This window comes from Myotis lucifugus, unplaced genomic scaffold (genome assembly GCF_000147115.1).
Source record: "Myotis lucifugus unplaced genomic scaffold, Myoluc2.0 scaffold_43, whole genome shotgun sequence".
In the NCBI taxonomy this organism is placed as follows: Eukaryota; Metazoa; Chordata; class Mammalia; order Chiroptera; family Vespertilionidae; genus Myotis; species Myotis lucifugus.
Genome location: NW_005871091.1, coordinates 5,119,151 through 5,144,945, shown reverse-complemented (window position 1 = coordinate 5,144,945; position 25,795 = coordinate 5,119,151). Strand labels below are relative to the sequence as shown.

At 39.4% G+C, this 25,795-nt stretch overlaps 1 protein-coding gene across 7 annotated transcripts in view; it reads left to right on the top strand.

Moving 5' to 3' along the window:
- FKTN (fukutin) overlaps positions 1-24,845 on the top strand; it is a 36,734-nt gene extending 11,889 nt beyond the window's left edge. For 5 of the 7 annotated variants that reach the window (XM_014455215.2, XM_023753308.1, XM_006088059.3 and 2 more), the window contains exons 4-10: positions 1,441-1,644; positions 5,093-5,370; positions 6,294-6,426; positions 10,316-10,445; positions 15,802-15,935; positions 17,359-17,486; positions 24,461-24,845. In XM_014455215.2, coding sequence (XP_014310701.1) covers positions 1,441-1,644; positions 5,093-5,370; positions 6,294-6,426; positions 10,316-10,445; positions 15,802-15,935; positions 17,359-17,486; positions 24,461-24,674 — 1,221 coding nt within the window. In that variant the 3' untranslated portion in view covers positions 24,675-24,845. Of the gene's footprint in view, positions 1-188; positions 454-1,440; positions 1,645-5,092; positions 5,371-6,293; positions 6,427-10,315; positions 10,446-15,801; positions 15,936-17,358; positions 17,487-24,460 lie in introns of all 7 variants that reach the window. The other 2 variants (XM_023753311.1, XM_023753310.1) reach the window with 2 other exon arrangements.
- Positions 24,846-25,795: the final 950 nt, after the last annotated feature.

Below are 25,795 nucleotides of genomic sequence, written 5' to 3'. Positions count from 1 at the left end.
CCTGCTCTAATCTACATTTATATTAATAATCATAATGAAGCCATATATGTGTTCATCATGTTTGTATTTAACACCAAGCTGAAAGAGATTCATTCAACAAACATTTATTAAGCACTTTTATTTGTACTAGTGTCTATCATCTCATCATCTTTCTTTCAAAGCCATTTTTTTCTCTTTTATTCTCCTAGTGTAAAGCACAAAAAGCAAGAACCAAAAAGAAAAAAAAATCAGTGAGACTATCAACATTTAAAACTTCTTATTAAGACAGCATTAAGAAAATGAATAGATGTGCCAAAGACTAGAAAATATTTGCAAAACGTATTGGACAAAAAACTAGTACCAATGATAAATAAAGAACTTCTACAACTCAATAATAGATTTTGGTTCATACCTTTTATCAAATTAAGGAAGTGTTCTATTCCTGATTTGCTGAGAGTTCTTAATTGTTAATAGGTATTGAATTTTGTCAAATACTTTTTCTGTATTAAAATTCTTATAGATTTTTCTCCCTTTATTCTGTTGATATGATGAGTTTCATTAATTGATTTTCAAATGCTGTCTTTTTTTCCTGGCATAAATTCTACTTGGTCATGATATTTACTTTTTTTTTTTTTGGTCTTTTTTTAAAAAATGACTGGAATTGATTTTCAATATCTTGTTAAGTATTTTTGTATCTATGTTCTTGAAGGCTGGCGGTCTATAATTTTCTTTCTTTTTTGAAGGGCATACATTTCTTTGAGATCATAATTGCTTGCACTGAAGTAAGCTTTTAAGCTATAGTGTACACCCTTTATTCTATTTATTTTTGCTACTCTTAGGTATTATTTACTCTGAGTATTTACTATTTGCTACTGTTTGCTCCTCTTAGGTACTCAGTGTGATTTAGTCTGTTTCTATTCTAATTTTAAAATTTATTTTTTCAGTAGAGGACTGCTTACTACCCAGCACAAAAATGTCTAAAAATATTGCAGAATAATTAGAAAGTTGAATTGTATATGGGGATGGTCAAGTTGGCAATATATTTTAATTGAGGTCTTTTGTTTAGAAAGATCATTAAGCAGTATGCACATACAATTGATTTTTTGTTTTTAAAAGGTTGACAGATCTGGTATCTTATCTTCCACTTTTGCTTGAAAAGATTTAGCTAATAATACCAAAAGAAAAATGTGTAAGCTTCCTTTTGTTTACAATTAATTAGTAGCTTACTGTTCTGTACCTTATAAAATATTGCATGTATTTTATTTTCCTTTATAAATATCTGTTCATCTTCCTTAATAGACTATAGAAACTGTGTATTATTATTATTTTAGTTAATAAAGATGGTGTCTACTGAGTAAACATTCTATATATACTTATAAAATCAATGAATACAATTTAATAAGAGATTAGATTATTGTATTGGTTTAGTAGAATTAAGGAGATTCTTTTCCTCTCAAACAGCGTGCAGTTAAAAAGTTTATTATGCTAACATCGAGCCAAAATGTACCCGTGTTCCTTATTGATCCTTTGATTCTGGAATTAATTAATAAAAACTTGGAACAAGTAAAAAATACTTCTCATGGCTCCACTTCAGAATGCAACTTTTTCTGTGTTCCAAGAGACTTTACTGCCTTTGCTCTACAGTATCACCTGTGGAAGAATGAGGTAAGATGATTTGCTTTCAGATAATGGAATGTCTTTACAAAATAATATGATAATACTAGTTTAAAATGTAAAACATTTAAAAAAAATTTTAAAGCTTTTTATAAATTGTGTTAGGAATATTTCCAGCTGTAAGTAATAAGAGAATAACAGCTTAAGCATAGAAATATAGTCAATAATATTTTAATAACTGTGTGTGGTGTCAGGGGGGTATAGACTTATCAAGGGATCACTTCATAAGTTACATAAATGTCTAACCACTATGCTGGCCACCTGAAACTCATATAATACTGAATATCAACGGTAATTGAAATAAAAAATAATAGCTTAAGTGAATAGGGAATTTATTTTTCTTGTATAAAGGTTGGTGGCTGTTGGTGGCCAATGGCATCAGGCCTTGCATCACTGAAGTTCATTCTTCCTTTCTCTCACCTTCACGGGACAGCTGTCCTAGCTCTCAGGCACCAGGTTCAAGTTCAAGGCCGGAAGGTAACAGCAAGGGATGGTGATACTGTCCATCTTTAGAAGTAAAAATTTTCTCAGAAGCTTCTGGTGAACTATTTATGGCTCTCGGCCCAGAACTACTATATATTCATATGTCTCCTTGTTGTGAAGGAGGCTAAAAAGCCAGGTTTTCAGCCTTCCCATCAGTGTAGGCTGTCAAGTAGGAAGGTATTTGGTGATGAATTGTTAGTATCTGCCACACGAGGTGTATGTGAAGGTGGTATCCCTAACCTATAGCACCATTCTTTCCACTTTGTAAATGCACAGTACTTGTTTGATACTCAAGTGGGGTGCTTCTTAGATGTCTCCAAAAATTCAAACTTACATGTAAAGTCACACAGTAAAAAGAAAAAAATCTCAAACAAGCCAAGACTTTGCTTACTTCTTTATTTTGAATACCTCTAACTGTCTAACTTCCCAGCTTTACTAATTTTTATTCTGAGGAGTTCTTCAAGTAAGAATGCAAAAATTAGCATCAGATTAAATGAACTCAACTAGTTAGTCAGCCACCCGTGATGGCTTGTGCACTAATTGTGCAGTGGAATCTGTTCCGTTGTGTGACCTGTAACAGGTGGGCTACCCTTCAGGGTGGCGATGTGGTCCAAGAAAGCAGGAGAAGCCCACACTCTTACCCAGGGCCTCGAGAGAATGAACCTTGACTTATTTCCAGCTTACAGTTCTTGTTTTTTCTTTCCTCTCAACTCTCTATATTTTTTGTGTGTGTGTGCCTCACAGTGGTCTAAGAGTTTTATTTATTTTCAACTCTATATTTTGAAAATATTTAAACTTATAGAAAATTTAGGACATGGTATTTTAAATGTAATTTTTAGTTCTTAATCACAATTATGCTAGAGCTATGTTTAAAAAAATCAGATAGTAATGGGAAGCTCATGATGAAAAAGAGTGATATCTGCCTCTTCTCTCCTCAGCCGTTATTCGCACTCCTAGAACCAGCCGCTTTCACCTGTCTACTTTACCTTATCATTTATAAATGAAATGTTTATGCTTCTGTTTTTTAATATTACATCTTTAAGTTATGAGTATTCTTGGTCAGGGAGATTCCTGGACACCTTTCCTCTGAGCAGTGACTTAGAGATCCATGCTGTTTCCTTTGTGTGGCTTTTCCACCTTGGAGTTCTTTGCTTTCCTACATGCCGTTGGAACAGGGAACGCATGGAAGAACTTACAGGATATTGTAAAGCCAGGCCTGGAAGTGGTGTGTGATACATCCATCCACATTCCTTTGTCCAGAACACAAATTAGCTCTATATCTAGAAAGGAGAAGACAGTTGTTACGGTACTAGTTAGCATTCTACTAAAATTATCACTTTCTCTCATTTAATAACATAAACAACAACAAATATTTATTGAGCACCTGCTGGGTACTAGCCACTCTGTTGATTGCTATGGTTGGTGAACTTGGTCTGTTAATGGAGTTTAAACAAATAGTTTTAAAAACTATAGTTAATACTATGATAGGGGTTTGTGTGTTACAAGAGTATAGATGAGGCTACATCTAATCCAAATGACAATGTTCAAAGGTGATAAGTGATGTGAATACAGTCCTCTTGAAACATGCAAACTTCCTGACACAGCTCCACCATTTAATAACTTTAATGTCTGGTATTATCACTTAGAGCTCTTTTTCCTTAACTGTAGAGGAGGCAAAACATCTTCCTTGCTGACCTCACATCGTTTTGTGGGCCTCAGATGAGATAATGATTGTGAATGAGCTTTGTACACATTGTATAAATATAGACTAGCAAGGTAGTGCTACAGAGTGAATGAACCTTGGATTTGGTTGGATAATACATAAATGCTGGTATTATTAATTTTGGTGTGTGTTTTTTTCAGAGCTCTGTGAGTCTGCTTCTTTATAATACCTCTGCTACTTACTTTAGAGGATAGATGTCATAAATAAATGCAATAATGTTTATAAAAGTTCCTTGAATATTATAAATTCTATTCAAATGTAAGGCGTTCTTCATCATTAACACTGTTTAATCATCTATAGCACTGGTTATTGAGATTAGGACTAAGAATCTACCATCTACATTAGTCTTGTCTTGTGAGATTTATGTTATCCTATATAATAAAAACCTGATATGCTAAGTGTCCAACCATTCGACCAGTCACTATGACGCGCACTGACCATCAGGGGGAAGATGCTCAACACACAGGCATGGAAACATGGAACAGATTGATGAATCTCAGAGGGAAAGGGGGAGAGGGGAGGGCAGGAAGAGATTAACCAAAGATCTTATATGCATGCTAGAGGCCTGGTGCACGGATTCGTGCACCAGTGGGGTCCCTCAGCCTGGCCTGCAGGGATAGAGCCAAAACTGGCTCTCCCAGCATCCCCCGAGGGGTCCCAGATTGCAAGAGGGCACAGGCCAGGTTAAGGGACCCCACCGGTGCACGAATTTGTGCACCGGGCCTTAGTAACTAATGATGTTGGAAAATGCACTTTGTTTTATAGTATGTCTTAGTCTGTTTTCTATTGATTTGCATTATAATGGGCTTCTTCAGTGTAAGGTGTTAGGATATAAACTATAGGATGAAAGTATACTTTTCTCAAGTACGTTTAAAGATAAAGGTTATTAGAAGTTAAATTGAGAATTAGTAGTTTAAGTGCTATCCTAACATTTATTTTATAGATACTAATCAGAAACCACTAAAATGAGCATTCTCATTTCAAGGAAAAATTTTATATTTATTTTCATGAAGAGAGTCTTTGAACATGTCTTCCAAGCTACTTAGTTTCTCTCTTCTTACTTTTCTTTTTTCTCCCACTATCTCCTTCCCCTCACCACCCTCATTTTCAAATCTTCTGGCAAAGAACAGATTAGCACAAAAATATGTATGGCTTAATTCAGTATAAATCATTTTAGTTTTGCTGCTAGTTCTTGGTTTTAAATATTCATGTTTGATGTTTCTTTGGTTTTAGGAAGGCTGGTTTCGGATAGCTGAAAACATGGGATTTCAGTGCCTGAAGATCGAGAGCAAAGATCCCCGGCTGGATGGGATAGACTCACTTTCTGGAACTGAAATCCCCCTGCACTACATCTGTAAACTGGCCACGCATGCCATTCACGTGGTGGTCTTTCACGAGAGGAGTGGCAACTACCTCTGGCATGGCCATCTGCGCCTCAAAGGAAACATCGACAAGAAGTTTGTTCCTTTTCGAAAGTTACAGTTTGGTCGTTATCCAGGAGCTTTTGACAGGTAAATTCAGGGTCTGAAGGGGAAATGTGAAACCTATATCGTCCAGTCATGAATTATTACTTTTTTTTTTTTTACATTTAGTAATTGCATCTAATATGTAATTATTACTTTTTTTTTTTACATTTAGTAATTGCATCACATAACTCAGTTTTGAAATGTTAATATTCAACAGGAAGAAGCTCCCGCACAAATGCACCAGGAAATATATATAAATATGTTCATAGCAACATTCTTCTTAATGCCCCCAAACAAATCATTCTATATTCATACAACCAGTAGTAGTGTAAAGCAGAGAAACGAATGTACTAGTGCTCTGTGCAACAACATAGATGAATCCTGCATTGTTGAGTGGCAGAAGCAAGGCATAAAAGAATGCAAACCTTATGATTCTAGTTATCAAAACTTCAAACTTACATAGTAAAAGTAGTCAAAAGGAATAGACTTCCAGTTATGAGGGAAATAAGTTTTGGGATATAATATACATATAGCAAGGTGACTATAGATAACACTGCTGCATTGAATATTTAAAAGTTGCTAAGAGAGTAGATCTGAAAAAGTGATATCTGAGGTAATTAAAGAAAATATGCTTGCCCTAACTGGTTTGGCTCAGTGCATAGAGCGTCGGCCTGCAGACTGAAGGGTCCTAGGTTTGATTCCGGTCAAGGGCATGTACCTTGGTTGTGGGCACCTCCCCAGTAGGGAGTGTGCAGGAGGCAGCTGATAGATGTTTCTCTCTCATTGATGTTTCTAACTCTCTATCCCTCTCCCTTCCTCTCTGTAAAAAATCAATAAAATATATTTTTTTTAAAAAAGAAAATATGCTTGATTTTGAGCTATTTTGCTTACGTTGTATATTTTGAGGAGGCTACCGGTACTCACTCTGTGTTAAATCCTTATAATAAATCTTAACTTTTGTTTTTCAGGCCAGAATTACAACAGATTACTGTTGATGGACTAGAAGTTCTCATTCCAAAAGATCCAATGCACTTTCTAGAAGAAATACCACACTCTAGGTTTATTGAGTGTAGGTATAAAGAAGCTCGGGCATTCTTTCAGGTTAGAGATAACCAAGTAGTATACTTTTTAAATTAAAGGAAGTGTGTTTGTTTTTAAGAGTTCTGGGGATAGGGATGGGAATAAAGGGACTTATGGAAAATGGGTAGAAAACATTTTTTTGATTCATCTATTTTCTTCTAGATTATTTTCTTTTAATTTTTTTAAAAAGTAGGTTAAACATTAACCTTCAGAAAATATTTGATATGGTTTGATACGTATGGAGACCTCGTTTACTTGGGTAGACGTTGGTAGGTTTAGCACTGGCCTCTGATTTCAGTTAGGACAGCCTGTAAACTTTATGGCATATTCTGTTCTTGAAGCACTCCAACAAGGAGGAAGCCACTGCAGAAGATGGACCATGGGGAAAAAATCTTAGAGAATATTTCATGGAAAATACAGTTTTTCTCAGAGGGTTGACACTGAATATGAAACTTTTGTGTTTATGAGGGTTTTTTAAGATAAATGCTACACAAAGACCAAGTGCTTTTGAACTTTACTTTATTCTGCTGCCCTAGCTTTCAACTCAATAAACATTTATTGAAAGCCTATTTCCCAGGAACTCTGCTGACCCTGGGGATATAAAGATGATTTTGAAGGGCATGAAAGTTCAGCTCTCTAAGAGATGACATGAAACAGAAATAATGGGAAAACAGTGAAATTCACAGTGGGGTTTTGGTACCCTACTTCTTCCACCTGCTTTTTATTTCTGGGGTTCCCTTGTGTGTACACAGGGACAGGAGCAGCATGGGAAAATGTCCCAGCTACATCATCACTGGTCAAGTGCCCAGCACCAGCAAATGTGAGGTTTTTCTGGTCAGCTGTGCTGACCTCTAGGACCTAGGCTTAAGGGCCCAAGTGAGCCTTCCTAATCTTGTTCCTTAAAGTGCTGCCCATCATATCCGCCCCATGTAGTATCAAGAAGCAGAAGAGATGCGGTCTGATGCTTGAACTTGACCGTTCACCCTTTCTGCACTAAGGGAGTTTGTTCTGGTAGCTACTCTGGCATACTAATTATGACAGTGAATTGTGAATGTCTGTCTTGTCCCCTACTAGATCATATGCACTTCTCGATGGCAGACATCTTATTTTACTCACCTTCATAGCCCCAGTATCTAGCATGGTACCTGGCACACACAAAAATTGTACAATCATGGCAAAATGCCTGGAGAAGAATGTGCTCATTTGAATTAAATGATTTTTTTTTTAGGGACACTTATTAGAGCTACTCCATTACTAGCAAGCATTTGCCCAGACTCATTTGTAGATCTTTGTGGGAAGGCAGTGTAAAATGTTAAGTGTTTCAAACTATTGAGAAATCATAGGGATAGTGTCATATTTTTTAATTGCATATTTTCATTCTTTTGAGATTTTGAGGGGAAAAATCAGCATTTGAGCAAAAAGTATAGATGACCAATGTCCAGAGGGCTGATCTGTTTATCACAGCCTCATAGTTTTTATGTTTAAATACCATCACATAGCAAGACTACAATGCTGTCTGGAGGTTGATATTTGTAACATCACCAGGTGGAATTCTGTATCCATTCTTCACCATGTTATGTGTCCTTCACTGCTTCAAAACAGACTTGTGATTCTGCTAGTGTATTGGTATTACTAATATAGAGTGCCTGATGGGATGGATAACTTTCTAAATTTTTTATCCTCTCAGATGTTTCATTCTTCATCATTTCTTAAGTTAAAACCATAATTAAAAGACAAGGAGGGTCTGTTTTCAAATGGAAGCAAACATACATAACTTTGAGCACTTGATGGCGCCAAACAGTCTTAAATGCAATGTCCTGTGTAAAACAAGCAACTAATCTAAAAATCTCATAAAAGCAGCCTCCAAACTTTTTAAAAAAATAATAATTCCCAAACTTTTAGGAAAGTTGCAAATATAATACAGATAATTTTTTTCCTAAACCATTTGGGAGTAAGTTGTAGACCATATCCCCCATAACTTCAAATAATTTAATATTTCCTAAAAGCAAGAATATTCTCTATAGGTATTAATACAAACATTGGGAAATTAACATACAGATTATTTAATCCTCATTCAAGTTTTTCTAATTGTTCCAACCTAATAATGACCTTTATAACAAAAAGATTCAGTTTAGCATCACATTGTGTTTAATTCCCTTGTCTCTTTAGTCTCCTCCAGTCTGGGACAGTTTCACAGTCCTTTTTTGACTTTCATGACCTTGTTACTTTTGGGTTTTAAAAATTGTCCCTTATTTGGGGTTTTGTCTGGTCCTTCCTCATGTTAGATTCAGGTTATAAGCTTTATTGGGCTCACACAGATGTGATGCTATGCTCTTCTCATTATATCCTCCCAGGTGCTGCACAACTTTGATATGTTCCATTGCTGTTGACATTAAAGTTGAGCACTTGGCTTCACCCCCGTGAAATTTCTATTTTTAAAAAAATATATTTTTTTGATTTTTTACAGAGAGGAAGGGAGAGGGATAGAGAGTTAGAAACATCATCAGCTGCCTCCTGCACACCCCCTACTGGGGATGTGCCCACAACCAACGTACATGCCCTTGACCAGAATCGAACCTGGGACCTTTCAGTCCGCAGGCTGACGCTCTATCCACTGAGCCAAAACCGTTAGGGCGAAATTTCTATTTTTTACCATTGTAATTAATAGTATTTGGCATGAAGGTACTTTAAAACTATGTAAACATTGTCAATATCATCATCAAACTTTCAATTTATTTATTTGTTTATACCAGTATGAACTGATGGTTTCCTATTCTTTCAATGAATTTTCATTATTTATTTTGGTCTCATAATTGTCCCATATTGCCATTGGGAACCCCTTCCCAATGGCTTCTGTGTGATTTTGATGGGTCTCTGTCATTTTTTGAGCACTTCCTTATTTTTGGCACAAGATGTACTAGGTTCGTATTGTAAATTTCCCTGCCACAATCCTGAAATCAACTGGATGCTAGTTGCATAGAGTTGTGCTTGTTGCTATTTGGGTTTTGCTGCACACAGGTCCTCCTGGTGACAGGAGTAGAGTGTGTATGTGTATGTGTGTATTCACATTGATATCCCCAGTCTAATTAATTTATTTCCATATTTGTGATTCCCTTCTCAAACAGTGAGAAACCTGACTCTATTATCCTTAACGTATCTACGTACTTATTTGTTGAATCTCCCATCATTTCTGTTGCCCCTCTCCTGTGTGACTGCTGTCCTTTCCCTGCTGAGATGTTGCTATCCCCCACTGGACTGCCCTTACACAGACACACTTCTCACCCTGCTCAGGCACTGGCTCCCCCGCTGGACAGGCCTCCATGTGGAGCCCTCATCACTGGCTCAGGTTCTGATACTTAAACAGACCACCACTGTGCACTTGCTGGCTCTGCCTCACCTAATGGCTCTGGTTTTGAATAGTTTGGCGGGTGGAGGGGGAAGGAGAACTAGGGTAACATACATTTTTTTCTGAACTTGATTTTGTTAATTATCAAAAAATAATGAATGAGCTCCAGTCTGTTGAATTCCAGTGAGAAACAAGCAGGGAATGTGGAAATATCTGGACACCTGGACTCAGATTGTATTTTGCTTCAGATATGCTGGTAGCACTCAGAATTAGCCTTCTTTTCCCCTACTTGCCCAGCCTGTTAAATTGTGATGTATAGGAGGGAGCTAATAAAGGTGTAAGTCTCATCCTGGTTGTGTTCCTCCCCTTTAACTTGTCTCCTAGAATCTACTCCTGTAGTCTTATTTTATAAAAGAAACGTGTGACTAACAGACAACTCTGAAACTTCATTTTTATAATAGAAAAATATATGGGGCTAATTTTCAAATTTAACCTGGATGTCACAGAAATGTTTCTAGCAATTTAGAAATGGCAATAATAGCTGACCATTTATTATATCTGTAGCAGTACCTTGATGATAGCACTGTGGAAGCTGTGGCCTTTCGGAAGAGTGCAAAGGAATTGTTGCAACTTGCAGCCAAAACATTAAAGAAATTGGGAGTACGGTTCTGGCTGAGCAGTGGGACTTGTCTAGGTAAAATTCTTACTTTACATTTGTCTTTGTGTCATTTTGCCCTCTTTCCCTTTAGGAATGACTGCTTGAGATGGCAAAATATCAGTGATAGTTTAAGTGTCATATTTATAGATAGAATAAATATAGAGCATGGAGCAAGAATTTATTGATTTCTTTAAAGAAATTAATTTCAGAAGCATAAAAGTGAGTTAGGAAGGCCATATGTGTGTTTACCAAAAATTATAATTCATGTGTATAAAATTTACATCAGAACCTGTATACTTGATTCTCAGGTAAGCCTTACATTAGCATTTTATTATTTCTATCCCAAAGATTATTTGTTGCATTTAAACAAAAACTATTCATTTTCTTTACACATCATACAAACAACTTACTTGCATCAAAAGTTGCTACTGAGAGAAAGACTGAGGGGAGTGCCATAAGGTCTTCCACAAGCCTTTCCAGGTCATCGGTAGCATCACTGATTGGGCAGCACTACCTTACCATGTTCTAATTATTCTGAGATGGGGAATGTAGACGCTTAGGCAAGTTGCTGTTAGAATCTGAGAAAGATTTCTGGCTCTCTTTCCACTGTGCATTGGATTAAACTCCTTTGGAATTTCAAATTTTAGAATCGTAAATGTTGTTTTTATTCCCTCTTGTTTATAACTGTAGTTAGTTATAACTGTGTTCTTTCTTGATTATAACTATGTGTACAAAAATTAATTTCGCTCCTGCTTCCATAGGATTTCCGTATCATTTATTTCTAACTCAAGAGACCTTTGAAAGTGAAAGGGAGTTCCATTGATAATTATGTTGGACAACAGGCCTAGACTGGGATATTTGGTTAGCCTGTCTATTAGACTTTGTGGAAAATTCACATGGTTTTTCCTGACAAGGAGTTTACAGCTAGAGTAAGCCAAAAAGGAGTACCTCTCACACACTTATGTGATATATGCTTTAAAGTTTAACTTTTGAAGCAAAATTGTTTTACTGATTGTCATCAAAAATACTTCTTAATTATTTGTCATGGTGTGTTTTGAGATTTTAGCCACATGGTTTTTTTTATTTATGAAATGAGGGAGTTGGATTAGATTATATTTAAGAGCCTTCCATTTTTAATAGTTTATGATTCTTTTACAAATGTGGATTGTAGATTTTTCTCAAACTACAGTGAGACCCCCCTCCCCTCATCTTAGGCTTCTGAAGATCCATCCTATATAATAAAACCCTAATATGCAAATTGACCAACGGCAGAATACCAGTCGTTATGACGTGTACTGACCACCAGTTGGGGGCAGCTCCTGCGTTGATCGTCTGCTCCCTGAGAGGGAGGTGACCGGCAGCGGCGATCGGGGTGGGGGGGCAGCCAGTGGGCAGTGCCAGGCTGCCAGCCAAGGCAGGTGCCAGTGGGGGCCCCCCGATTGCCCCACCTGCTGGTCGCCCCGCAGATGGCCCTGATCACCGGCCAGGTCTAGGGACCCTACCCTATATATTGGGAACAGTCTCTTAGATTTAAAAATTGAAACCTGGAAAGGCTACTCTAACACTGATAAAACAGGATGATGCAGCGATGACATGCATGGACTCTGGCTTGCACATTTTTGGTCAGCCCTGATTCTGACACTTATAACTCTGTGACAAAGCCAATTACTTAACTTCTCTCTGCTTCAGTTTTTCCACCCATAAGATGGGGAAAATGGTACTACTGCCTTAGAAGGATCATGTTATGTACTACTTTTTATAATCAGGGCAAAAATATGTAGCTGCCCATACAACAGCAAGATATGAAAAGTATGGTTGCTGGTGCATGCAGTGTCCTGGATTGGGAGAGGGATGTCCAACTGCCAGTTTAGGCCCAACATCCCCTGAGGAGTCCCGGATTGCGAGAGGACGCAGGCCAGGCTGAGGGACAAACCCACCCCCCCCCCGCCCCGTGCACGAATTTCATGTACTGCGCTCTAGTCTATATATCTAAAAGGCTAAGTGTCCTTCTGACCAGCAGCTATGACATGCACTGACCTCCAGGGGGGCAGACACTCAATGCAGGAGCTGCCATGATGCACACTGGCCATTTAAAAATGAACGGGCCCTAACCAGTTTGGCTCAGTGGATAGGGCGTCGGCCTGTGACTGAAAGGTCCCAGGTTCGATTCCGGTCAAGGGGATGTACCTTGGTTGCGAGCACATCCCCAATAGGAGATGTGCAGGAGGCAGCTGATTGATGTTTCTCTCTCGTCGATGTTTCTATCTCTCTATCCCTCTCCCTTCCTCTCTGTAAAAAAATCAATAAAATATTTAAATAAATAAATAAATAATAAAAATAAACGGTACCACAGACCTGGCGCCGACAAACCAACACTCAGCTTCCCCCAAATGGGACATAGGCCCTGCCACCACCCAGGAGCAACACCCCACCAAATCACAGCCAATGCTGCCAAGACCCCATGGCACAAAATGCAGCCCACAGCACAGCCCAGAAATGGTCGCTGTGGGTGCCAGGTAATGACATCACATAGCAATGCCCAGCTTCCTCTCCCTAGCACCTAGCCTCCTTGAAGTTTCTTCAGCCCAGGAACACGACTTGCTTTATAGCCAGGTGCAAACATTTTACACTTTAACCAAATGTCCCTGAAGCGTTTTCCCATGCCTCATCTCATTTGATCCTCACAGAAGTCCTAGAGTAGGTAGATAGGAGACTTGGTAGAATTCTATTTTCTTTTCATTAGCCAGAAAACAGAGATTTAGAAAGTTTAAAAACTTGACCCGACTGAAAAGAAATAAGAAATGGTGGACTTTGAAAATGACTTCAGGTTTTCTCACTGCGCAGAATATAGTCAAACACTGCTGCAGTTAAATATTTTACCCTTGGTTCTCCCTGCATGATCTACAATAATAATCTGCTTCATGCTGATATTTACTGCTGTGTTGCTGACAATTACCTTAAAGAGAAGTTGGGGTGCTTCACTGGGCTGGAAAAAATTTAGCTAAATCAGAAAGCAGGTCTAATTAAGCAAGTTTATTCTATATGTATAAAAGGCTAAGTTGATTCCCACATGTGCGATACATATAAAGCTCTTACTGGTGCCAATCACACACGAGTGTTTCTATCTGTCATTGTTGATCGTGAATTTGGTTGACACTTTTATTATAGAGAAAGGGCAAATAGCGATGTTAAAATATTTTTTCTAATTAATTTCCTTTCAATGTGCACGAATCCGTGCACTGGAACACTGGTGTTAAAATAAAATGAAAGTTTAGAATTCCAAACAGTATTGCCCAGTGGCAATACCTACAAAGATAATCATAGGCCTTTATATACTTTTTAAATAATTTGGATGGTAGGTGTCGAAGGATAATAGGGGAGACTGAGAAACCCTTAGCAATATTAAGGTATAAATTTTGTGGGGTTTTTTAGAATAGTACTGTAGTATCTGATTGAGAAGTAGATACATCTAGAAATACCTTTGGACATGCTGAAAATTGAGGTTGATACTGCTCTTCTTTTTTTATGATCCATCGGACATGAGCTGTTCAGAACTCTTAAGTTCTACGAACTACTGTTCAGTAAAGAGATATTTAAGCAAAAGAATTAAATTTTATGTATATATGTACATATATACATATATTTTTTTTCTTTAAAATATATTTTTATTGATTTCAGAGTGGAAGGGAGAGGGAGACAGAAACATCAGTGACAAGAGAGAATCATTGATCGGCTGCCTCCTGCACACCCCACACTGGGGATCAACCCCAAAACCCAGGCATGTGTCTTGACTGGGAATCAAACTCTGAACTCCTAGTTTATAGGTCGACACTCAACCACTTAGCCACACCAGCTGGGCTAAATTATATTTTTTTAGCTTATCTTAAAGGCAGCCTTCATCATTAGAGGTTTATGATTAAACATTATCAAAAGTAATTTAATTTTTTTAAATGGATGGCCCAGTTAAAATTATTAAAGCTAATAGTTTATTCAGAAATTAAAATACATGTGGAATCTAATGAACAAAATAAACTGATAAATAAAATTGAACCAGAGACATAGAAGCATGGAACAGACTGATGAATTTCAGAGGGAAGGCGGTGATAGGGGTGTGGGAGGGGAGCAATTAACCGGGGAATTTATATATATACTAGAGGCCCAGTGCACGGATTTGTGCACTGGTGGGGTCCCTCAGCCTGGCCTGAGCCCTCTTGCAATCTGGGACCCCTCAGGGAATGTCGGACTGCTGGTTTTGGCCTGATCCAGGCCCTGGCCTGTGGGGATTGGGCCAAAACCAGCAGTCTGACATCCCCCAAGGAATGTAGTAGTGTGCAAAGCTGCAGGCAGCTGGGGAGGAGCCTGAACTTGAGCCTGGGTTGGGTGCCGCGCTGCTCCCGTTCATCCCTGCCCCGCTGCGCCTGCCGCCGCTGTCACTCGATAGCGCTGCCGCAGAGGCGGGAGAGGCTCACGTCGCCGCAGCTGTGCTTGCCAGCCATGAGCCTGGCATCTGGCACCCATTGGTCAGCTGAGCGGCACTCCTGCTGTGGGAGCACACTGACCACCAGGGGGCAGCTCCTGCATTGAGCTTCTGCCCCCTGGTGGTCAGTGCATGTCATAGTGATCGGTCATTCAGTCACTTAGGCTTTTATATCTATAAGTATGCATAACCCATGGACACAGACAGTAGAGTGGTGAAGGCCTGGGAGGTGCAGGTACAGAGTGGAGGGGGTCAATGGGAAAAAAACACACAAAGGGGATATCTGTAATACTTTTAAACAATAAAAGATAAATTTTAAATACATTATGAAAGTTTTTGAGGATGCTTAGTGCTCAGACTAGTAAAAGGAAAGAAGGGAGGGAGGGAAGGGAAGGAAGGGAGGGAGGAAGGGAGGGAAGGTAGATTCTTCAACAGGTGGGTCCTATAACCACATATTTTATCTTAGGATTTAATTTTTAAAAATAATTTTAGTAAGCCCTGGCCAATGTGACTCAGCTGGTGGAGTGTTGTCCCATGCACCAAGAGGTCACCTGGTTCAATGACCAGTCAGGGCACATGCCCTGGTTGCAGTCTCAATACCCAATAGGGAGTGTGCAGGAGGTAGCTGATCAATGTTTCTCTCTTATCAATGTTTCTCTTTGTCTCTCTCCCTTCATCTCTCTCTCTCTCTCTCTCCCTCTCTCTCTCTCCCTCTAAAATCAACCAAAACATATTTTTTAAAAATAATAATTAAAAAAAATAATAATAATTTTAGTGAAGCACCGTAAGTCTACTCCTATGAAATAAAATCCACTGTTACAGAGATCATTCATTATAATAATGACTGATTTTTTCTAAACTCGGTTGTTGTTCTTTTTTAAGTTTTCTTATTTTTCTTTTTTTATTTACTTTTAGGATGGTATCGGCAGTGCAGTATTATTCCTTATAGTAAAGATGTTGACCTAGGAATTTTTATACAAGATTACCGATCTAATATTATTTCAGCATTTCAGGATGCAGGACTTCCACTCAAACACAAATTCGGGAAGGTCAGTAATAAAAGTCTGCTTTACTTCATAAGTAACATGTCTCAAAAGTAAAACTTGAATTACCTCGGAAATGATTAAGAACGTTGCTGTGTCATTTTGTCACTCGGTATTCGCCAGGATGAGTGCAGCAGAAGCTTGTGACCACTTGTGACCTCTGCACTATCTAAGGAAAACGAGGAAATCTGGTTTTCTGTTAACAATGATAAGGAGAGAAAGACCTTGTACTCTTGCAGATGAATTTATTCCCATTATATTAGGGAACAATATAATATATAGTTAATACAACATGTAATAAACAATTAATATAAGAAGCCCATCTACCCTATTAAAGTTATATTGTCTCTCATGAGTAATTTAATTTTATGTTCACTTTGGCATCATATCATTATCAACACAAAACATTTCATTGATTGCTAAGGGTTAGAAATACAGACTCATTTCAAACAGTACTTGAACTTCTTGTTTATTTCATCTGCCCTAAGTCACAGCAATTTTCTCAGGTCAGCTAGGAATAGGTCATTGCAACTTAGATGAAATCTTCTAGACAATTTGATTCCTATGCCCTAAGCCTATGATCCCTTGCAATCACCTTCCTATTTAGTTTCTTGTTTCCAGAATAGTGTTGTCCAGGAAATAAAGTAGAAGTATTTTAGTCACTGGAAATTACTTTCCTTATCATAAACATTCTAGTTTATTAAGAAAATTTAATACAATGTTTCCTGTGATTAAAATCGAAGCAATAGAACTCTTGTCATTCAGCAGACATTACTCAACCCTCACTCTATGCTTGACACTGTGGTCAGCACCTGGGACATAAGATGAGTAAGTTATAGTCCTTACCTTTGAGAAGTTCACTAATTGGAAGAAAAATTGCATAAATAATTATGTGATTGATTCTGTAACAGACAGAGGCACCAAGTCCAATAGGAACATAATTATTTGTAGGATAAATTTCTTAGGAAAATACTGTCAAAATTCTTTGTACCTTTTTTTATCTATGTTTTTATGTACATATTGTATGTATATGGATTTCTGTAATAGAACAAGTACTTATTTATTGATTGTAATGAAAAACTTATTTCCTTATAGTTGATTATTAAAGGGAGTGATTTGTCTTTGGTTCTTTTCTTTCTTTAGTCAGAAAAGGGCTCAGGAACAGGAAATTCTGCACAGAGATAATTTAGCTACTGTTAAGTCATTACCCTGAGTTGTCATCAGTTGTAAGAAGCACCATTATTTTATATGCATTTAAGAAAGAAATGAAATGATGCTGTGCTACTGATGCATCCCAATTTCAGTGGTGCTCCACCTTGAAAACACATGTATCTTAAAATCAGTACTCTGTATAAAACATTATCTTTTTAGTTAAAAAGATATATATTTCCTTTGTTTCAGTCTGTGAAGGTTTTCATCTTCCCTCTAGGTAGAAGACAGCTTGGAACTATCTTTCCAGGGAAAAGATGATGTAAAACTTGACATTTTTTTCTTCTATGAAGAGACTGACCATATGTGGAATGGAGGCACTCAGGCCAAAACAGGAAAAAAATTTAAGTATGATTCAGATAAGTACTTATAAAAGGGGCTATAGAAATATTCAGAGGTTGGGTGGGGGGACTCTGTCAAGGCACCGGTATTAACTAACACTTTCTCAGCTTACCCTTAGAGCCCAGTTATGTTGTGATGTGAGAACCACCTATCAGGACATCCATGGGAGGAAGTGTCCCTGGCTTTGTCAGTTCAGAGAGTCATTATGATTAGAAGCCCTTGAGTTATCAGATAAAACCAAAACAAGGAACACAGATTGACCGTTAGAGCTGTAGGAGTTTGATAATTGGTTGGGGATGGGTAAAGATCAGTGAGGAGATCATGATGAAGTGAAGGAGAAGTGAGGAAATTGGGATTGAATGCGGCCATGAGTGCTGGGCAAGCTCTGATCTGTGCCCTTAACAGAGGCTGAGGGCTAATCCTTGAAAGATGCCCATTGGGCATAACAGCTACCATATTTTGTCAAATGTAAGATGATATACATTGTAAGATGCACTATTATTTTATGTGCTACTAAGAAAGGAAAAACTGCCAATTATAATCGTAAGACACATGAGTCACAGATGGAAAAATTTGGGGGGAGGGATCTCAGAGCTGAAGGAATGTAGTATATTAGTTTGGCATTTTAAACATTTTTAATGCTGCCATGGAAAAAGTCCTTGATGAGAAAAGACAGAAATAACTTTAGAGTAACTGTGCTCTCCTTAGTAATGCAGTTAGACGGTCATGATATTAATTAGTGGCATAAACTTACCTCACCAACTAGCTGAGATTGCGGCTTCGATCACTGAGTACATGGAACCATTGGGCACAGTGGGGAATGTTCTGTAACACAGAAGGGGAATCCACACTCAGCCTCATTTCTCCTGTGCACGGTGGCATACCCTCCTGGAATTGCTGGGTCCTTTTTGAAGGCAAGGAGCCTTCATGTAAAGTTAATCTTGGTCTGGAGGTTTGAGATAATCCAAACCTTTTTTCTCAAAGTTATAAAGCATTCCCAAATTGACACTGACCTCAGAGCATATTCTTAAAACTTTTTATATATTACTAGAGGCCCGGTGCACAAAATTCATGCACAGGTGGGGTCCCTAGGTCTGTCTGGCGATCAGGGCTGATCAGGTTCCCCGCCTCCCCACCTCCTCCTTCCCTTGCTGCCCGTGTCCACCGCCACCCACCCCGGTTCCCCGTCCCAGTCCAGGGCCTGGCCCCGATCGGGCGATTGGGGCCTGCTGGCCAGGGAGAGGGGCCAACCACCACCGAGGTGGGTGGGCAGTGGGCCAATTGGGGCCTGCCGGGCGGGGAGAGGAAATGAGGGAAGGACCCAGGAAGTTGGCCGCTGGCCCCAAGGAGGGATCCGGCCCTCGGGCCCCCTGGGAAAGGGGCCATGTTCACCACCACCCACCTCCAATTCCCCACCCCAGCCTGGGGGCCCAGTCCCGATCAGGCGATCAGGGCCTGCCGGCCGGGGGAAAAGACCAAGAGGTTGGCCGGCAGGCCCCATTGGCGACTGGGGCCTGCAGGCTGGGAGCAGCTCCTGCATTGAGCATTTGCCCCCTAGTGGTCAGTGCGCGTCATAGTAACCAGTCGTTTTGTCGTAACAGTTGCTTAGGCTTTTATGTCTTCTATAATAATAAAAGCGTAACATGCTAATTAGACCAGACAGCCGAACAACCTTCCAGACGTCCTTCCAGACGAAGCTGCTGTGGCAGGGGCTGAGGCACAGGCAGTTAGGGGTAATGAGGCAGGCATGCAGAGGCGGTTAGGGGCAATCAGGCAGGCAGAGTGGTTAGGGGCGATCAGGCAGGTAGGCAAGCGGTTAGGGGCAAACAGGCAGGCAGAGGCGGTTAAGGGTGATCGGGCAGGCAGATGAGCAGTTACAGGCGATCAGGCAGGCAGGCAGAGTGATTAGGAGTGATCAGGCAGGCAGGCAGAGTGGTTAGGGTTGATTAGGCAGGCAGGCAGGCGAACGGTTAGGAGCCAGCAGTCCCAAGAGGGAGCAGGCTGGGCTGAAGGCCCCCTCCCTTGCATAAATTTCATGTACTGGGCCTCTAGTATATAGATAAAAACTTATTTTTCTTTTTGATAAGCACATTCATGCTGAGTAAGTTCTGATGATAAGTTAATGAATATATAATTGACACTCTCATTGTGACTAGGTGAATGGGGGGTGGTGTTTTTGACATTCAGACACAGTTTTTTTATTCAGAATGTGATAAAGATGCCAAATTGCATGTATAATTTAGAGGCTTTTAAAAAAATCTATAAGAAAGTTTAGCATAGAAATTAAAGGCATGGTGGCAGCCAATTTGCTTTTGAATCCCGGCTCTACATTTGACCAGCTGGATATATTACCTCGGGAAAGTTATTTAACTCCTCTGTACCTAAGTTTCCTTGAGTGTGAAATGGGAATAATAATAGAAACTGCTACATAGAGTGGTTTTGAAGATGAAGTGAGTTAATAGACTGAAGGGTTTTGAAGAGGATAAGCATGTTCTGAGTGTTAAATAATTATTAGCTGCTATTATTATTATTATTATTAGTGGTGGTGGTGGTGGTGGTAAAGAAAACTATTCCTCTTCTTAGTCTTATGAGAAATTAGAGATTGAATTGCCAAATCTATTCTTAGAGAACTCATATGAGAATATCACCTTTTTCTAAGAAAGATAATTTCTAGAGCCAGTATGATAATCTTGTTATTCTTAAATTTTCTTCTAAGTCTTGTATGTCTTCTCACTGACATGATCTGAAACCCATAAACCTCAAAAGAACTGTTCATTTCTAAGCACTTTGTTTCTAGATAGAAAGAGCTCCGTTCATTCTGCTGTAACTGCTCTTTATGGTGGCAGTGTTTGGGAAGTGTGAAGTGTTCTGATGATTTCACAGGAGAAATGAGCAGTGGTAGAGCTGTCTGGACAGATGGTGTGAGTCCCAGATTTTCTATCATGTTACCGTGACCTTAAAAGGCAGAGAAAAGAACGGGATGGCTGTGTAGAGTAGTTTCTTTGGAAGATTCCCCCAGCCATATGCCATTTTCATTCTTTTCAGCACTATTTGCTTTAAAGAACTGCAGTATTTTCTAGATGGGGGCAGGGAAAACCTTTAGAGCTAGTCTAAAGGTCTTTATAATATTCTACCTTTTTTCAACACAGTTAATTCTGAGAAAAGCTTAACAATATCATAGAATGCTTACCATTTTTTAAAAGATTGGAGAGAAACTCAGGAAGGAATAAAAATTTTCCGCTTTCAAAACTTTACTCTTTGCCTTCAGAATTATGTTTTTGGCTCAAGATTTAATAATAATTATAATATTAACACCATCATTAAAGATATAGTTACTGCAGTATCTGCTAAATATCAGGTACTCTATATTTATAATCTCAAATAATCTTTGCATTATCTCTAAAGATTATATGCTCTCACTCCCAGTAGATATGAGGAAGCTGAAGCTCAGAGGAGAGAAGTAACTCACTCAAGGTCATCTGGCCATAATGGCAGGGCCAAGATTTAACTCCAGACCTAAAATCTAAATTCTACTCTGAAATTTTGGCATTTTTATATTTATTTTTGTTCTCCAGAGTCCTGATCACCAGTAAACAGTAATGAAGTAATAATTATGCTTCGAGGATTTGAAGTTTAACTTCTACTGAGTATTTACTATATGCATGCTTTATTGTACCTGCTTTTTCCCCCTTATTTACATACTAGAGGCCCAGTACACGAAATTTGTGCACTGGGGAGGGGGGGTGTCCCTCAGCCCAGCATGCACCCTCTCCAATCTGGGACCCCTTGGGGGATGTCTGACTGCCGGCAGTCGGACTCCCTCTCACAATCCGGGACTGCTGGCTCCCAACACTCGCCTGCCTGCCTGCCTGATTGCCCCTAACTAATTCTGCCTGCCAGCCCAATCACCCCTGAACCAGTCCCCTGCCAGCCTGATCGACACCTAACTGCTCCCCTGCAGGCCTGGCCGCCCCCAACTGCCCTCCCCTGCCAGCCCAGTCGCCCCCAACTGCCCTCTCCTGCTGGCCTGGTCACCCCCAACTGCCCTCCCTTGCCGGCCTGGTTGCCCCCAACTGCCCTCCCCTGCCGGCCTGGTTGCCCCCAACTGCCCTCTCCTGTAGGATATCGTGTGGCTGTGGGCGCTGCCATCTTTGAGGGCGGAGCAGTCAATTAGCATATTCCCTCATTGGCTGTGAGCACCGCCATTTTGCGAGGGTGTGAGGGTCAATTAGCATATTCCCTCTTTATTAGATAGGATAGTTAAATGCACCCATTTTAAGTTTTGACAAATGCATATACTTATGTAACTACTACAATAATCAAGATAAAGAACATTTCTTTTTTTTTAAGGGACACTATAGTCTAAGTGAGCACAGATAAAAATATCCTAAATGAAACACAATGAATACAATTTTGTACTGTGTGATATTAGTATAATTCTCAACATTAAAGGATTAAAAGATTAAAGGGAGGAAAAAACTATGTGATTGTTTCAGTAGATGATATTTAAACCTTTTGATAAAATTCCTGATTAAAAATAAAAAGAAGGATTTTTAGTACCTTTGGAATAAAAGAGATCTAGAACTCATTTAACCTGGTTAAGAAAATATACCAAAAACTTAGAGTGAGCAGTCATACTTAATGATAAAACTTTAGAAGCTTTTCTATTAAAATTAGAAAAGAATATAAGAATGCATGCTGTCCCTACTTCTATTAAGCTAGAGGGTTTAAGGCACTGGAATAACACAAGGAAAAGAAGTTAAGAGTTAAAAGAAGAGACAGAATTGGTAAAGAGAATAAACCATTTGTGTTGTTTCACAGGAAATTCTTGTTTAACCCATTGTATGCCATAAGCGTCTGTAGATGCAAGCGGTGGAACTTCCCCACATGCCATGCGTGTCTATTAAAAAAAAAATGTTTTCCCTAAGTAGCAGCCCTGACCAACTTTAAAATTATTTTTCATGAGAATTTTCAGCTGAAAATATTCACGAACACCCAAATTGTGAGTAATATATTTATTTTTATAATATTCGTTGCAAATTGATTTTTTAATTAAGTTCAAATTATCGTGGCGTGTGGGGATGGTTTCCATTTTAGACACGTGGTTAATAAAATGGCTCTGCTGCTCCAGCTTCAGAGTTTAATGTGAACTTATGTTTAAAAAGGTCAGATTCTATTGTAATTAATATCTCTAACTCAGCCTTGCTAACTAGTAATAATAAAATGTGTTTTCTTTAACAATTATGTGTATAGGTTGTACGATTAAACTGATGAATTACTTTATCCAACCATTAAAAAGTAGTTTTACAGATTTTAAGGATGTCTGTGAGAAGGAAAATGGTCTACTCCAACAAACTCTACTGTTTTATAAAAAAAATAAAATAAAAATGATATGAGATAGAAAATGAATGGAAGGAGTGAGTGAGTGAGTGAGTGTGTGTGTGTATGTGTGTGTTAAGATCCCTTAAATTTATATTCTGTTTAGGGTTGCTTTGTCTGAATTTAAGTCTGTTCACATTTTGGATCCTATCAGAGCTGTAAAGTACAAACCACTTAGCTGAACTTCTTAGCTTTAAAAGCTAAGGCAACGTTACAGACGTGTGGTGTGTTAGTCATTGTTTACTGGTAACCTGGACAGAGAACATGGCAGGTGTTCTGTGTCACTCACCCCCCACTTCCTCTCCACAATCCCATTTCACAGTCAGTTTTATATTTTATGGTTTGTTTATCTTTTCTCTTCTCCTAGGAAATTGGAATTTTTCTTTTTGCTGAATAGATTGAAAATTACTTAGTGAAAAGAAAACCACAAAAAGTTTAGGGATATCTCTCTATTTAGGACAAAAGTAATGTTTGAGTTAAATTGTCTTTGAATTCTTTTAACATTGTTTATACATTTAAAATGTTTTGGTTTTGTTCATAAATCTTTTATTGTTCAAAATGTTACCTTTGTAAAATTTGTGGTATTCTTATTCACCCTGTCTATCCTGGACCTATGGTTTTTCTTTCTGTCACCGTTTTGGTGAGACTGTAGAGGCTAATATTTAAGAGAGAAGTTTCTTGGCCTATCTTACTAGGTAGACCATGATTTATGCCTCATTTCAACTTCAGTGTGTCAACTTGATAGGATGGGACAGGTGGACATTCTGCTGACCAGCTTCAGATTGGGGAGGGTGGAGGCTAGTGATGGATGGATGTGTCTGATGACAAAATAAGCAACTCTGTGAAAATGAGTGTGCCGAGTATATGTAGGACCAGCAGATGGTGGGGCCATGCTGTCTTCCTTCCTCCTCAGCTATGAGATTCGCTGTGGCCGTGCTTTCTCAGAAGCCAGCTGGGACTGTCTAAACTGCCAGCACCCATGGCTTGGGTGGAAGGAACTTGTTGCTTTCTTTAGAACTTGTTCAGCCTCTCGTTCTCATGCATGGCTTTATGTTCTGGTGATAAACATGATATTCAAAAGCAGAATACGTGAGAACTGACCTTTCCCTGGAGAACGTCCCAGTTAGATCTCATTTCCACCATGATTATACTTTGACATCTGGCTTTTTTCCTTGCTCCTTTTTTTTTCTTTAATCCTGTGATATTTCAGATTTCTGTGATGTGCTATTGTGACTTCAAGTCTCATTGCTGAAAGGTCTTCCCAGGTTGTGAAGAGAGGAAACATTTTCCAGAAAACACCAACAGAGAATAGAGGCTACAGTTTACTGGTTAGGCCTGGGCCTTTTTTACCTGTCTGTGGAGCCCAGGGGTAGGGTCAGCCCTCCTGAGTTCCTGGGACTGGGGATAGGGGAGGGAAATTAGGATGCTGTTAACATTAGAAGTGGAAAGAGATGCTGGACGGTCAAAAACATCTATCCCCAAAGGTATTTAGTGGGAGAGGACTGTCCTTCAGCCAACAGTTCCTAACAGCTGGGTTCCTCAGCCAAGATGTCCAGTGTTGAGGCCTAAGCCCTCTCCCCCTTGCCTCTGTTTTGCCACAGATACCTGTTTCCCAGGTTTACACTGTGCTGGACTGAGTTTGTAGACATGAAGGTCCATGTGCCCTGTGAAACCATCGAATACATTGAAGCCAACTATGGGAAGACCTGGCAGATTCCCGTGAAGACGTGGGACTGGAAGCGCTCACCCCCCAATGTGCAGCCCAACGGCGTCTGGCCAATTTCCGAGTGGGATGAGGTTATCCAGTTATACTGAGACAGTGGGTTGAAATGGTAGAATTCTCCTGAAAAACAGGCGGATAACTGTTTAAAAAGATATATATCTGTCAAACATAAGTGGGAGCCAAAGAAAAACAAGTTTGAAAACTCAGAGTTCTAACTCCTAAGCCAGTGGTTGGCAAACTGCGGCTTGCGAGCCACATGCAGCTCTTTGGCCCCTTGAGTGTGGCTCTTCCACAAAATACCACGTGCGGGCAAGCATGTACAGTGCCATTGAAACTTCGTGGCCCATGCGCAGAAGTCGGTATTTTGTGGAAGAACCACACTCAAGGGGCCAAAGAGCCCCATGTGGCTCGCGAGCCGCAGTTGCCAACCACTGTCCTAAGCCATTTAATTCTCTCATTTAGAGTTTATTGAGGAGTCTTCACGTGCCAGGTACAGTGCTAGGTTACCGGGGAGAGTAGAGATGAGTGAGACAGATGCCTGCCTTTTCCCGCCTCCCTTTGGTAAGCACCCCAGTTTTCCTTGAGTGAAACACCCTCACTCTTTGAAGAGCTCTGGGTGCTTTCAAATGTTAGATAATGTTTGGCCTGGAAGATGGGCTTGCCACATGAGGTTAAGGAAGGAGCTAAAAAGAGTGACCCATTCCTGCTCTCAACATTTAAGCTTATATGTTAGTGCTTTTTTTAAGGTTGTGGTTTCTGAGTTAATATTCAAGTGATCAGATTTCAGGTGGCATCAAGACAAGATGCCAGCAGATTCATTTGATAAGCATCCTGCTGTCGAATTGATTTAAAGCACAGGGCAACATCCAATGAGAGGAGAGCGCATTTCTAGCCTTGTCAAAGATGCCTGCATTTCCATACACTTTCCATTTTCATATTTGAAGTGAAGAGAAAGCTTATGTGTGTGTAATGCTTGCATTTCTAGCCATCGTGAGAATATTCACTGACTTCCGATAGCGCTTGTTGACAAAGCGTGCAAGTGGGACCATGCTAGCGGACACGATGTTGAAAGGGTTGTCTTTTCACAAAACTTACTTTCCTTCTTTCATTCTAAACCATCTGTTAGGTAAAAATATGAGCTAATCATGGACATTTAGTATTTTCTGATGTACAGTCCTTGTACTCCCAATTTTAACACTAAAATATTCATAGA